Source organism: Pyrus communis, chromosome 3, assembly GCF_963583255.1.
Source record: "Pyrus communis chromosome 3, drPyrComm1.1, whole genome shotgun sequence".
NCBI classification, from domain to species: domain Eukaryota; kingdom Viridiplantae; phylum Streptophyta; class Magnoliopsida; order Rosales; family Rosaceae; genus Pyrus; species Pyrus communis.
In genome coordinates, this window is record NC_084805.1 from 28564939 (window position 1) to 28579707 (window position 14769).

The 14769-nt window shown below is 38.8% G+C and overlaps 2 protein-coding genes across 2 annotated transcripts; one reads left to right on the top strand and one right to left on the bottom strand.

Annotated features, from left to right (window-relative positions):
* Positions 1-686: 686 nt before the first annotated feature.
* Positions 687-4002, bottom strand: LOC137729340 (equilibrative nucleotide transporter 3-like). The gene is made up of 10 exons (XM_068468266.1): positions 3559-4002; positions 3379-3429; positions 3029-3133; positions 2731-2886; positions 2505-2648; positions 2326-2431; positions 1860-2035; positions 1606-1769; positions 1248-1506; positions 687-1159 (listed from the first exon to the last, which is right to left on the bottom strand). The coding sequence occupies exons 2-10, from the start codon at positions 3418-3420 to the stop codon at positions 1049-1051; spliced, it is 1263 nt and encodes a 420-aa protein (XP_068324367.1). The 5' UTR covers positions 3421-3429; positions 3559-4002; the 3' UTR covers positions 687-1048.
* Positions 4003-10388: 6386 nt separating this feature from the next.
* On the top strand, positions 10389-12164 carry LOC137729778 (RAF-like serine/threonine-protein kinase PRAF). The gene is made up of 2 exons (XM_068468802.1): positions 10389-10774; positions 10865-12164. The coding sequence occupies exons 1-2, from the start codon at positions 10528-10530 to the stop codon at positions 11938-11940; spliced, it is 1323 nt and encodes a 440-aa protein (XP_068324903.1). The 5' UTR covers positions 10389-10527; the 3' UTR covers positions 11941-12164.
* The last annotated feature ends 2605 nt before the right edge of the window (positions 12165-14769 follow it).

Here is a 14769-nt window from a genome sequence, read left to right on the forward strand (position 1 = left end):
CGCGTGAATACTTAGATGACGAGAAATGGCTAGAGAGGTTTTATTCAAGAACTCTCAAACACATTATAATGTTTATCCAGACATTTTCATGGGGTTTGATAGTGAAAATTGATGAGTTTGGTTGATAAAGTGGATGCTATGATATTAACATATATGCACGGAGAACTTGAGATGAACCGTTAAATGGTAACTGTAAAAACACCGATTTTATCCTAATGGGATAAAAACTGCAAATTTAACTGTATTTTATCCATAAAACTAGTGGGAAATCCGAAAAGTAAGAATGCTTAAATTTAATTTGGGTATTTTCAGGAAATGAGAGGACAAAAATGAAAAAAAAAAAAACCTCAAGGGCTGAGGAGATATAGAGAAAGCATGTAATGCGGTGTTAACTTTGGTCAACTGTGATTCAGATGATCAAATTGGATTGAGATCCTCAAGGGATCTCACACTCCAGAGTCCGTGAATCGAACAATTCAGACCATTCAAGAGAGAGATATATGGACGTTTGAGAGAGATTGTATGTAAAGTGGACCAGTGAAATAGGCTAATAAAGGACAACATATTTTAAATTAAACTGTCCGAAATGCTTGATCCGTTGGCTCCGAAGCGGATCTCAATCCGATCAAATTAGTTGCCTACAGTTTACCCTCTGTACAAAATTGGCAAGGTCAATAAGCAAAATCTTGAGTATAACCAAAAGTATATTCTCTCTGTCAGTCTCTCTCTATTTTCATGAAGTACGGGATATGCCCTTGTTACGCGGTAGAGAGACAATGACTGGGTCAACGAAATTTCCTGCCTATTTGCAATATATCTTCATGTCACACTACATATCTCTCTCTCATTCAAGTAAGAATAAAAGTTCTACAAATCAATGACATGAAAAGTTATGGATTTTTAAACAAGGCATATCAAACTATACACCCAAAACAAATCATTTACACGGTTGCAATTCGCAGTTCCTAATCGTTCTTCAATTCATCGGAAGGACGAAATTAGTATTCAAACGAGCAATTTTATTTCTTCAATCCCACACTTCTGCTACTTAGAATTTTTCCTTACCAATGAGCCACAACCAGTCAAGGCAAACCCCTGCAAATATGCCTCCCAAAAGAAACAGAACAAGTATATTTCCCAAGGCATTTTGCTCAGGTCCCTGCAAATCAAACAACCAGAAATTAATTTTGATTTCATTTCATTAGAAACCGCGAAAACATATGTTATATTCGGAACAGGTTACGTACGTTGTAGCCTTTGGGTGCCACTGTCATGACACAGACAGTGAGATAACCATTTGTTAATCCTAAGATTGATGTCAGCAAGATCATCCACCCTTGGTCAGCGTACTTTCCTGTGAAGTAGTACGCTGGAACGAAGAGGAAACGCAATAGGATTGCAATCAGGAGGCCCTTTCTGGACTCAATCTTCAGGCATTTGATGAGGGGTATGTATCTCGATATCAAATCCAACACATTGTACATTGCAACCAAGACAAGCGGATACCTGAGAGAGTTCACAATGAGCAAACGCACCAGAGTAAATGAGATTACGAGGCATGCTTAGAGAACAAGCGTTTAAAATATGAAAGGAATCGAAACTTACCATGTCCCCAACTGGTGATTTCCGGTATTTTCGAATATGAATCCAGGGAAGATTGATAATGTCAGCACATATATCAGAAACAAGTCAAGGCAAAAATCTATATTCTGCTTGAATATTTGCATAGTGCTCAATCGAGTTGGAACTGCTTTGGCATCGTTTGAGACCTGCGATAATTTTAGAAAGGTTTTTAGTAATTGGATATCCAAGCAGATCCTCAAGAACAGGCATCATCAGAATTTAAAGAAGTTCAATACTTCTATGTCTGCTTGTGTTTGGACTCCAGCAGCAGCAAGATCGGCGGTTACAGTTTTAGAGCCTTCGGAAGCTGCCTTTGAGCGGTAGTATTTCACTATAGGCAATCTCGGGAAGTAAAATGCATATAGAAGAATACAGAGAAACTCGGTGAATGTAGAAATTGTCAGGAACAACACTGCAAAAGATCAGTTACACAAGAAATTATCACTGACCAAGGAACTCAAACTATCCTTCAGAAAGTATTATTATGCTAGCTTCAGAAAGCAGCTTAGTATGGAATCTGCTTCGCCGCCTAATATGTATTTTGTTTTCCTAGGACATATTTGATAAAGAACGTAGAGCACAACTTCTACAAACCCCAAATCCACATCCTCGGCTTTGACACATACAACCACAATATAACAAGAAGCATATGAATATATATCAACCACCCCAACTGTCTATATGTAAAGGAAATTGACATACTCGTCCCCTTGCGAAGACCATCATGAGACTTCTCAAAAGCAGCTTTTGTCATCAGCCTCAAGCCAGAGGTTAGAGCGCCTGATGCAGCCAAACCAGCAAAGAAGGACTGCGGAAGCAGAACATTAAATTATAAACAGAAGTCATAATCATTAACGAACTGTGAAAAAAAAAAAACTAACCTGGATGAATTCAGGACGCATCAACGATAGGTCCCCGACCATTCCACCTTGAACATGGGCATCTGCAACCCCAAATGCAGCAACACATGCGCATATACCAATATAAGGTCCAACTCCTCCGCCCGCAGACGTGGCTACATCCACCTATTTACAAAGTTGACAGTGAAGTTAATTGATCGAAAGCAACAGAAAACGTGTAACAGAATAGAGTGCAGGTTTTTCTTACGATTATAAGCATCAAGGTAGCGAGGAAGAAGAGAGCATATCCAATTAAATTCCGCTTTCTGGTGTCAACCTTTGCTTCATGGTATGCTAGTGTTGCCATTGTTACAAGTGCAAACGGTTGATAAACAAGGGTGAGAACCCGCGATGGATGGTAAGTCTACGAAAAGAAATTTTCATCAGACTTTTCAAGACTTCCCTTGCAAACAACCCAAGGGGAAAATAAAGTTCAAAACTTTTCCATAGCCCTGCAACTTCAAGCCTGATTCACTTAATCTGAAAAGATCATTTGTAGCGCTTACCGGAAACAACTTATAGTAGTAATCACCTATGGTGAGCATACTGTTCCAAGCAACAAGGGATCCCAGCCCCAGGAACCAACAAACTGCTAAAGCTTTATACTGTCCCTGCTTGTTGCAACAATTCAAAACTCAAAACGTATCAGATATCACAATTCAATTGGAAAAGAGTGAAAAAAAAATGAAAACCCCCAAGAGTAATAGAAGGTGAGCATCCAACGCTCACGCGGATAGCCTGCTCTGATACCATAATCGCAAAAATAATTTTCCAACGTGGGATTCGCACTCTCAACAGAAATTTCAATGCCTAAATCAATTCGAGGAAACAAAAGTCCATTGCTTTGAGCACGAACCTCAAGCTTTAATGGAGCCCTGGTTCCATTTTCCTCAGTCATGGCTGCTTCCTATGTTTCAGAAACACACAAAGTTAGACACTTCATATATGACTACTGTTGTAAACAGTCACCTTGAAAGAGATTAAAAACGCAGAAACCAGTATGTAAATAATCAAATATGCATATTCTGGTCATTACCTACTCAGATTCTTGAAGCTGACTTGAATATGCAACTGGGTTTTCAATAGTATATACCCTTCACTTTTCCAGAATATTAAAAAAAAAAATTAAAAAGATAAAATCTGGACGAAGGTTTTGACTTTTGTTCAAACCAGAACTACATATATATATTGATAAATAAATTATTGCAGGCTTTAATCCAGATGCATGGAAAATCATAAACAATTGAGTTATATTATTATATAAAACGATTACAGCGCCGACAACGTTGAAGATTCACATGGGCACAGAAAAAAGGATATGAGATTATGTTTTTGCGAGGAATCTGATGGAGTTTTGATTGGACTGCATAGTAATCTGAAAGCAAGAATGAAAGCAGGCTGTGGAATTCAAAGCCAAAAAGGATTCTCCTTTTTTCCGACTAATTTGATTCTGATTGTGATTGAAGATTACAATTTATCTAAATAAGTTATCGTGACGGTATCTTAACCTAAGAAAAAGAAGATTTTTAAAGAAAGTAGGTTAGGATAATGTAGTAGGATTTTAAATCAATAATGTAACGTAATATTTCAATTCGACGTAGATGATAAATTCTTCCAATGTGGTTATAATAATATAGCGGGATCGTAAACTAATAATACAAAATAATACAATCCAATACGACTGAAATAAGTCTCTCTACTTAATGGTTGACCAATGGCCAGTAGGTGAGGAAATCGTCCAAGAAATTGACTTGTAAAGCAAATACCTAGTGTAGATCCAATAGTTTGAAACCGATACAGTCCGGTGCCGTTTTGGTTGAAGATCTCCTGTCAATTTGAAAAGAAACAGCTGTATTTTTATTATCCAATGCTGCTTTATTCTATTAAAAATTAAAACATGCGTCCCATACGAACACGAACACATAATTTAAATTTGTGAATATTTTATAACAAATATAAGAAAATCAATCTAAATTGCTAAGAAATCTGAAAGGAACATTTTTTTTTTTTGAACGAAATCTGAAAGCAACATCATATTTGCCATCTAAATAGTAAAATTGTAAAATACGATATGATTTAGGTTTATGGAAATAGAAACGTGAGCTAGCATAAATTATATATGATGCTAAACTCAATTTAGAATATGAACGCTAAAATGAACTATTATCGTACTCGTTGTTTTAATCAATAAAATTATAACTCTTGAAGCAGGAGTACCATTTTCTTATCTTCTCTTCTCTCTCTCACCATGTAATATTATTAGGCATGTTACCGTCACACTAAACAAATACTCTTGTCTCTTTCTCTCCCTCACCAAGTATTCTTTTTCGATTAATTCGTTAAAGGATGAAGAGATCCATATGGTAGTGCATTAAGCATCGGATCTACTGGGCTCATTAATCACGTTTAACCAATGTATAAAAAACGTTTAGTAGACTTTAGAATAAGTTTCAATAATTGTAGACTTGTTAAAAAAAAAAAAAATCGATTGAATTTGCTACAATTAACAGTTTTTCAAAAATTGAGTGAATTTGATACGAAAATTGCATACTATTAGACCAACTCCAGCGTGGGAGTCCTCCCCTCAGGTTATTCACTATTCAATTTGCCCAGTGAATAGTAACTGCCATTAATGAACAGTAACTGTTTTTTGCATCTCCGCCGTTGCACTTGAATAGCCCTGACAATAGACAATAAAATAAGACAAAGAAAGAAACAGAAAAAAGGAGAGACCTTGCGGCGACGAGAGCATGACCCAGTTCGTGGACATCGACTGAAATCACCATGGACGAAGAAGCTTCCATGGAAGAGATTGAGAGTTCTGTTGAGCTCCCATATGAGGAGGAGGGAGACGGAGAAGAGTAAGGTTAAACCGAATCCAACGCCGACAGAGAACCAAGCCCTGCGAATCCGGCAATGGGTCTTGCCGAAAGGGAAGAGGGGTTGGTTGAAAGCCCAGAATTTGAAGTTGCAGTAGTAGTAGGAGACGTTGGTAGTGGGAGGAGGAAGCGGCGGAGATGAGTTTGCAGGGGAGTGAAGGGGTAGATATTTTAATATCCCAAATCAAATAAAATTTGCACTTGTTTACCTTTCTTCTTCGATCTCTTTCTTTTTGCATATCAAAATCAAAAACCCAAATTTTCAAATCCAATCCAACTTAAAAACAGGTTCCAAATTTTGTCAATTGTGGGTTTTGGAGAAACAAAGAAAAAGAGACATAAGAGAGGAACCCAGAAGAAAAAAAGGTCAGAGATTTTACAAGATATGCCGTCTGCATGTTCGTTCTCGTCACCGGCACAGTCGGTTTCGTCGGAACCCACGTCTCCATAGCCGTCAAAAAGCGTGGAGACGTCGTCCTGACGTCAGCCCACGTTAGACTGCCTTCGGGCGCTTGGGCCAGCACGAATCGACATGCCTAGCGCTCGGGCCTGCTCGGGTTCCCTCGCCAGCCAACGCTAGGCTTTCTCCCTCGGGCAATCCAGCCCTGTTCCGGAGCCCGTCCCTCGAGCAGAAGCTCCCGCTAATTTACACTTTTTTTTAGTACATCGATATTTTTACACTAGGAGAAGGGAAAGCTCAGCTGAGCCACACAATGGGCAACTTAATTTGGTATCGAATTGTTTCATAGATTTGACACTTTCTTGGTTCGATTCCTAGTACTAGTGAATCACACAATGATGACTAGGAAAATGTTGAAATGTCTTTGTGAATCTTTCTAGTCCCAAAAAAAATGGATTAGCGCAACGAAACCACCAACTAATCTTTTCTTTAGAAAAAAATTAAAAAATAGAAGACTTTGACAGTTGAGATACATCACCATAAAACAACCAAGAATCTCTCATCTTTAGTTGGGACTTGACGTTGGGTGACATTTTTATTTATAAAAAGTGGAACCATAAATTGAGGAGTCACTCAAAGCTTGAAGAATAAATTGAGGAGTCACTAAAAGCTTGAAGAAAGGTTTCAAGAAAATTGACAATTGAGATTGGCCAGTGGGGTGATCGTCCTCAGTCCTCGCCAACTTCTTGTTTCGTTTCCATTGGTTTTGGTTACATTTCTTTGGAAGGAGTATGCATGGAAATGATGCTCCCCCAAATCAAAATCCGAACCTCACTTTTCAAAATCGAATATCATATAGGATAGTATTATTCACACATTAATTTTTACTTCTCACACATTTCTCTCAATTTTTTATCGTCGGATCGAATGAATAGAAGAAGATCAATAACAAAAATTAACAAGGATATGTTGGAGGTAAGAATGGTTGTATAAATAGCATTATCCTATCATATAATGTCACAGTTGACCGATGTAATCAGCTAACTAATGGGACTACTGCCTTTTAGTTGTTGTTGTTGTGTGTGTGTGTGTGTGTGTGTGTGTGGAGAGTCTTTAAGGGAAGCGACCTTCATTATTTTTTAAATGGGAATTTGTTGTGGGGTTCAAACCACATCAAAATTTAACGATCTGAACAATTTATTTTTATAGTTGTACCTCATAGATTATTCTTGCAAAATATTGACTAAATCGGAAATATTTGATGCATCTAATTGAGTTCACAGAAACTAGTGAAATTTTATCGTGACAATTGAACAAACAACGGATTGAAATGAATTTTTGCAAAAACAATCTATAAATCGAGACTTACAAAATAAATAGTTTAGATTGTTGAAATTCGATATAAAGTGAGTCTCATAATTAATTTTCAATTTTTTTAAAAGTGGGAATCCCTTCTTAAATGGCCTCTGTGTGTGTGTGTGTGTGTGTGAAAGAGATAGTAAGGCCAGGCCCACTAAATGAAATGAAAAGGCATCTTGGTAATGGAATGGGATACATAATCTAGGCCAAGCCCAGCCCATAATAAAAAGGCCGCAATAAGCAAAGCCCTGATCGCAAAGCGGAGATCCTCTACAAAATCTGGAAACAATCAAACAATTCCAATCGTCAATCACATTTAGTGGTAAGACTCCATAGAAGGCCTCTAAAAAGCCATTTTTAGGCACACCATGACACTTAGGCAGCAGCAGCAGTAGTAGCAGTAGCAGGGTAACCCAAGTTTCTGTGAACAAGAGTTGGCTTCTTAAGTGATATGTTCCTTAGTAGCTTAGTGGTAAAGCGGTCGGCTGTTATTAATTGGAAGATGATCCAATAACGTTGGCTGCCAAATATTGGCATTCGATAGGTAGAGTTTCTGATGCATCACGAAGTAAAGGACAAGTAAATCCTTAAATGATCGATAATCTGGAATCCATCATTTATTAGAGTAATCCCAAAGGATAAAAAAAAGGGCGATCAGAAGCCAACAAGGTCCCCACTTTGCAAGGGTTCGGGACGGGAAGGGAACATTTATCAGTTTTTTAGAGTAAAATCCCAAAAGATAATTTTGATTAACTGATAATTGATTATTACAATGGAAACATCTAGTGACTTAAACGAAGAATTTAAGGATTAGAACTTCTTAGACCAACTCAATGGACTTTGGTAATTAAAACAAAATTAATTGGATGACAATTCAAAGGTCTGCTTTTTATTACGAAAATTAAAATTGTTGTGTCGTTCCCTTTCTAAAGAGGTATTATGAGCTCAAATTAATGCTCGAACATCAAATTTATAAATTCTCACTACATGATTTATCTTCCGACTATCCATTTCCTTTTTATTCCATTCCGCTTTTTGTTCAACATCAGTTCCTGGTTTCTTGATGGTAGTGCCTTTGCACTATCCCTAAACGTCTCTTTCTCCAAAAGGTTTGCTTCTCTAAAAGGTGGATTGCCACCGCCCAAGTTATACATTACCATAAACGTCCCTTTAATCATTCCCAACTTGATAAGTGACAAAGACTCATATCCTATTAATTAATACCTGATTTATTCACTTTGACCTTTTCCTTTCGTACCCAACGACATAAAATAATAGCTCAAATTTTGCTTCCACTTTAAGAAAAGGGGACAATATGATTTCAATTCTTATTACTGAAAAGGGATCCTCTCCGATTTCATTTCATTAAATTCACCAAATCAATAAATCCGCGACCTTGAAATTTGATCAAACAACTACAAATATGGAGTGCCTTTAAAAGTTATAATAACTTTAGTCATTGAATTAAATTTCAAAGGTCCGAATTAGGTGATTAGATGGATTTTGTGAAAGGGGTTCGGAGAGGATCCCTTTCCCTTATTACTGGCCATGAGTTTGCCCTATTTTCACTTAGTTAAAAGAAGTATTAAGTTAGATTAAGACTAATGCAGGACAATATGTATTTATAGTGAATTCAATTTTAAATTGGGGTTCACATAACTAGTTATGAGTGAGTTAACAACTCATTTTAAAATATATTTATAAGTACCAAATCGATAGCTGACTTTGCTTTAGATGTTTATGGACGGTCAATGACATGATTAATATATCAAGGGGATATTACCCATTAGATCCATGTCTAAATGAGGACTCAACTACGTCATCGTGGCCTCAATATTATGAATTTTAAGTTGGGGAGTTTTTACGAAAAGTCCACAGTATTATTAACTTTAACGAAAAATAATATTTTTACATTAAAATGTTAAACTTAGTACTATTTACTTTACCATTTATTTTATTTTTTCGTTAAAATTTAAAATTTTTAAACTTTTTTTTATTAGTTTTTCTTTTAAGTTTCACATCTGATATTGCATGATTAATTCGACATTGTCATGTTTACGTATCAGTTACCTACAAGTTCATTGAGTCAAGTACCCCACAAGGCCGAGGTTGGACCCACCAGTCACTTTTCTTGATAAATGCAGAACATCAAACACTTCAATGATTGGACAGTGAGGGGGTCGACGATGCAAGCCGGTGGGCGTAGTAAAGTCCCGGGGCCACGGGACAAAATGGTGACAAACAACCCCGTTGCCTCTGACAATGCGACAATGACACCTGGACCCCATATATCTGGTCGTTTAAGGCATTTTCCCACCACCTCCCGGATAAATTTTTAGTTATGATGGCAACACAGTGGTACACCATTTGTTTTTATGTAAGTGGTGAAAAATTTTATTTTTTAAATTATTAACTTTTTAACACACATATATCACTATTTATATAACAAGTGGTGTACCATCTCGTTTGATGGTCACACTGAAAAATCTATTCACCTCCCGCTCCCACCTTCCTTCCTTCCTCTCCACCTTACTCGCCCAACTCCACCGTCTGCTCTCCCACCTCCCGCCAAGTTAATTCCTTTTTGTTTTTGTCTAAGATACCTTTGAAGATTCGATACCTTTTGTATCTGGTAGACTACGAGCTTGTTTGAAAAGCGTTTTTAATCGACAAAAACGCTTTTAGAAAAGAAAAAATGCTTTTGAGTTTCAAAAGGCACTTCAAGTGTTTTTCACAATTAATTTGTATTTTTACCAAAGTTTTGTTTCCGAAACATTTTCTCAAAAACATTTTTAATTAATAAAACGCTTCTCAAACGAGTTCTATATGCGGTATCATCAACCAATTATGACAAGAGAGACTAATAGCATTACAGAATGAAGGAAAAACAAAGACGAATATATCATTTTTCAATCCCAAGTGGTTAATAATTTTGTAAGAGGCTGAGATTAATTAATTTATACCCTACTCAATTAGCTAAATTAGGTGAAAAAAGAGAGAGGAGAATATAGTAAGCGGGGCCCAGCAAAGAAGGTCAAAAAGATATCTAACGGCTAGATATCATGGTCAATGAATTATTTATCTAAGATCTAACGGCTAGGAAATGCGATAAATAAAATATTCCGGGTCAGGCAAGCGTCTGTGACGCATCCAGCCGTCACAGACATCCAAATCTCCCTCTATTTCCACTCCCAGACATTCCTCAACGTCTGCAACTCCAACTCGATATCGGACTCCACGCCGATCCATCAGCAAAATAATAATATTTTTAGTCGGAAAAATCCTCGGCGTTGAATCCGATACACCAAAAGTTGACCCCTTCACAACTTTTTGTTGCGGAGAGCATAGTTCGTATCGCCGTCGGATAATGGCGTCACACCACCCCTCTGAGTTGGACTCCGCCGCCACCGACTCGGTCGCGTCAACCCCACGCTCGGACCACCCGTCCCACGATCTCAACTCACGTGTACGGTTCATGTGCAGCTTCGGCGGCAAGATCCTGCCGCGCCCACACGACAATCAGCTTCGCTATGTCGGCGGCGATACCCGAATTGTCGCCGTTCATCGCACCACCTCTTTCTCCGCTCTTCTCTCGAAGCTCTCCAAACTCTCAGGCAAGTAAACTCGTCGAAACGACGACGTATCATCGCGATTCAGTTGGTTAATTAATCTAATTAATTGCGGGGTTTGATTATGTGCGGCAGGGTTGAGTAACGTAACGGTGAAGTACCAGCTGCCGAACGAGGACCTGGACTCGTTGATTTCAGTCACCACGGACGAGGACGTTGACAACATGATGGAGGAGTACGACCGCATCGCACAGAATCAAAACCCAAAATCGGCGCGGCTCCGCCTCTTTCTCTTCCCCATAGGCGGCGACGACTCGATTAACTCGCGATCCTCCAGCATCAGCTCGCTCCTCGACGGCTCCGCCAAGCGCGAGCACTGGTTCCTCGACGCGCTCAACAGCGGTGCGTCGAATTCCGCTATGCTCGAGCGGGGCCGCTCCGAAGCTTCTTCGATCGTCTCCGAAGTGCCTGACTACTTATTCGGGTTGGACAACTCCGACGACACTCACTCTCGCGGCGGCGATTTCAAACCGAAGGCTCGACCCGTATTGAACGACAACGTGTCGGTTTCGGATCCGGGTTCACCTGCCCCGGTCACTTCCTCGCCGTTCTGCTCGACGTCGTCTGTGCCATCCGTCCCGTCGATGCCGAGTCTTCCACCGGTGAAGACCCGACCCGATTCCAATAAATTCATGGAGACGAAAGAGAATCAATCGGAGGCGTTTACCGAGACGGTTGAGTTGCCCGTGTCGCAAGCAACTGGGTTCGCGAGCAACCCTGGGGTGCAGTATATGCCGGATCCTAATTACCAGGGTCATATGGTCCGGTCAGCACCCGTCTATTATTATCCGGGTCAGGTTCCACCCACAAACGTACAGGTCCAACCTGTTCCGATTCGGAGTCAGTATGTTCATCAGCAATACCACCAGGTAGCGAGTCAGATTCCAGTCGGGTACCATAACCCAATACCGGGTATGGGTCAAGTATATGGTGGCGGGTTGGGGCCAGTGGTGGCGATGGACCCGTATGACGTGTCAGCTCGGGTGGTTTCCGATGGAGTGAGCCACCAGCAGCAGCAGGTGTACTATGGAGTGAGGAATGGTGCGGTGGTTTCGCCGTATAATCCAGGAATGGTGGTGCAATCGGGGGAGGAATGGCAAGGACCCGGACCCGATAAGAATACGGGTCGAGCTCCGTATTCATCATCTTGATCAATGCATGAATGAAACAAACATCTAGTTACTGTGGTTTGAATTGTTATTTATTTTATAATTTTGTGATTGCTTGATGATTGGTTGATGAGTGAGTGATGATCCAAACTGTAATTAGCATTTTGAACTTGGTATTGTGATGAAATTATGAAGGGTTGTTTTTACCTTGTTTTGATTTTCATGGGATAAATGGTGTATATGGAAAAGTGAAAACTTTTGCTTTCAAAGGCTTTCCCTTTATCTTTTGTGAATATAAAAGTTGTTTTTTCTTAAACAAAAGAAGTCTAATGAGGTTGTTTGTAAAGTTCTTGAGTTTTAATTCTATATTCATATGAATTGGAATTGAAATCGGTATGAAAAAAGAAGATGGAAATGAATTGGTTGAACTCTTGCATGACAGCGTGAATTCGAATCTCTGTCGGTAGATAATCTACCATTTAATATAATAAAATCCATCGTTTGTACTTACAACGAGTGAGATTATCTCCCTTACTTTCCTCCTCTCCAGTCTCCTCCTCTCTCTCTTTCTTCTTTTTTCTCTCTCTACAAAGAAAGCAACAGAAGATTCTTACGTGGACTTCATTGTGAGCGTTCAAATATGAGAGATTGTAGAGGAGGGAAAATAAGAGAGGAGGAGAGAATCCAAATCCTATTTATAAAGAGAATTTGACTGCAAATGTAATGTTGCGTTTTAGTCTTACCATTGTGATAATGATTTCGTTCTCTCATTTTTTTTTATTCATGCACTATTATTCTAGTTTCTATACATTGATTCTATTTTGATATATTCAATCTTACGACTAAATTTTAAAAGAGAAAAATAATGCTAGAAGAGAGAAATGAGAGTTTGAAACCGGGCTCACTTTTGATAGTATCTCCTCTGCGTGGCAAGCTCGTTTTAGGACATTATTGGGGTTGCGCAATCCCTAACTATTTGGTGTAGTTTTCTTCATTGTGGACTTCTAAATATGTCATTGCCTTGACAAAGTTTGAGTAGACCGGGGCAGGAATAGTATCGCCCGGCCCATGACTGTCTATGGTTAGATAACCTTTGTTGGGTTAACCATCCCCCCTCCCATTGCTTGTTTGATGGAGAAATTTTTTATTGTGACAGGAATATGAGTGGTATACCACATGCTTTTATACAAGTGGTGGAAAATTTTAATTTTCAAGTTATTAACTTTTAAACACACATATATCATCATTTTTATAATGACACATAGTGTACTACTTCATGTGCCGGTCACACTAAAAAATCTCTCTGTTTGGAGATGCTTCTAAAGGGAATAAAAGTGCATTAGGACAAGGTGATTCTTAAACAACTACTCCAAAGCGACGATTGACGCGGGGGCATAGAAGAAGGGCTCAATCTGCCCCCTAGTGGTTATAGATGGGCTTAAACAACTACTCCGTACATTTTTAAGAGCATAAGTTTGACATAGAATTGCCATAATTGGCCGAATCTTCTAGTCTATTTTAAGTCATTCTAATTGAATTTTTGAAGTTAAATCATGTCCAAAATAACTTAATGCAACAAACGCATCCTAAAAAAAGGCAAGTGCCTGTCAAAAAGCCCTTCCAGTGTACTGTACCTATAAGTTATAACAAGGCCTGCTCAAAAGGACTGCCGATTCGTACTAACGTATGGGCATCTTCAGTCTGATCAGATTCTGGTGAAATTCAAGGTTGTTGGGTCACTCTGTCTTCCCCTCAAACACACATTCTTCTTTTCAATTTTCTATCATGTATGTGACTGACCACTTACTACTACTCGATCGTATGGTTCTGGTTCACATCTAATAAAAATAAACAAACATTGGCACGGTTTGGGCTTGACGCTGAACTCGAATGTCCACATAAATTTTCAAGTTTCAAATGGACCAACATCGCCCAACAAGTAAATTAATAAGCCTTGGCATGATTCTATCTGAGGTTTGTAAATCAGCCTCAGATCTGCTTATATATTTTGTGTCCTAGTACCTTTATTTTTATATAATTTTTTTGTCCGAATTGGAGGAGCTCCATTATTGGTTAAGGTGATTTGGACACGAAAACCAAAGAATTACATATACTCTAGTTAGAAGATGTACATATGAGATAGAGGGTCATGGCAAAAGATGTAGAGAAAGACTTAGGAAGACTTGTAAATTTACTTTAAGAAAAAAAATATGGAGTATTTGAAGTTAACGGAAGACTTGACGTAAAATTGAGCGCACTGACATTCAAATATTCATATAGCCGACTCCATTTAGTGAAATAAGGCTTGATTGTTGTGTTGGAGGAGGCCACACCATTGTCTTACTAGTAACTTTCTTTTACTGCCCTATCGTTTTCTTTTACAACCCACAAACGATAGGACGATGGTAATCTGCACGCATAGGAGCAAAGCGTGAATGCATGCACTCATAACATAAAGTAAGACAGAAAAGCAGAAAGAAAAAGCTTAAAAGCTGGGATTTGAATATTCAATTCACCAGAAAATAAAAAAAGTAGGGATGCGATTTCGATTTGTGGTCATAAAAAAATAAAGCATGTTTAGTTTTAGGTAGGCTTTCTCTCGAACCAATGCCAATTGTCAGACACACATACAAAATAGTGCGTCCTTTGCATTGCCAGTCGATCGACAGGCACAGAGGCACCCAAAGAAAGAAGAAGACATTCACTAGCTAGCAAAGCAAAAGAAACAACAAATATATTTAAAGGAAAAGGAAATGGTGGAAGCTAGTAGCTATAACTGGTACATCCCCATTCATACCTCTTTGGCTTCTTCCTTCTCTACTTCCTCTTCTTGCCTGTTCCTAGATCTCTCCCTCATATCGATCCCCTTCA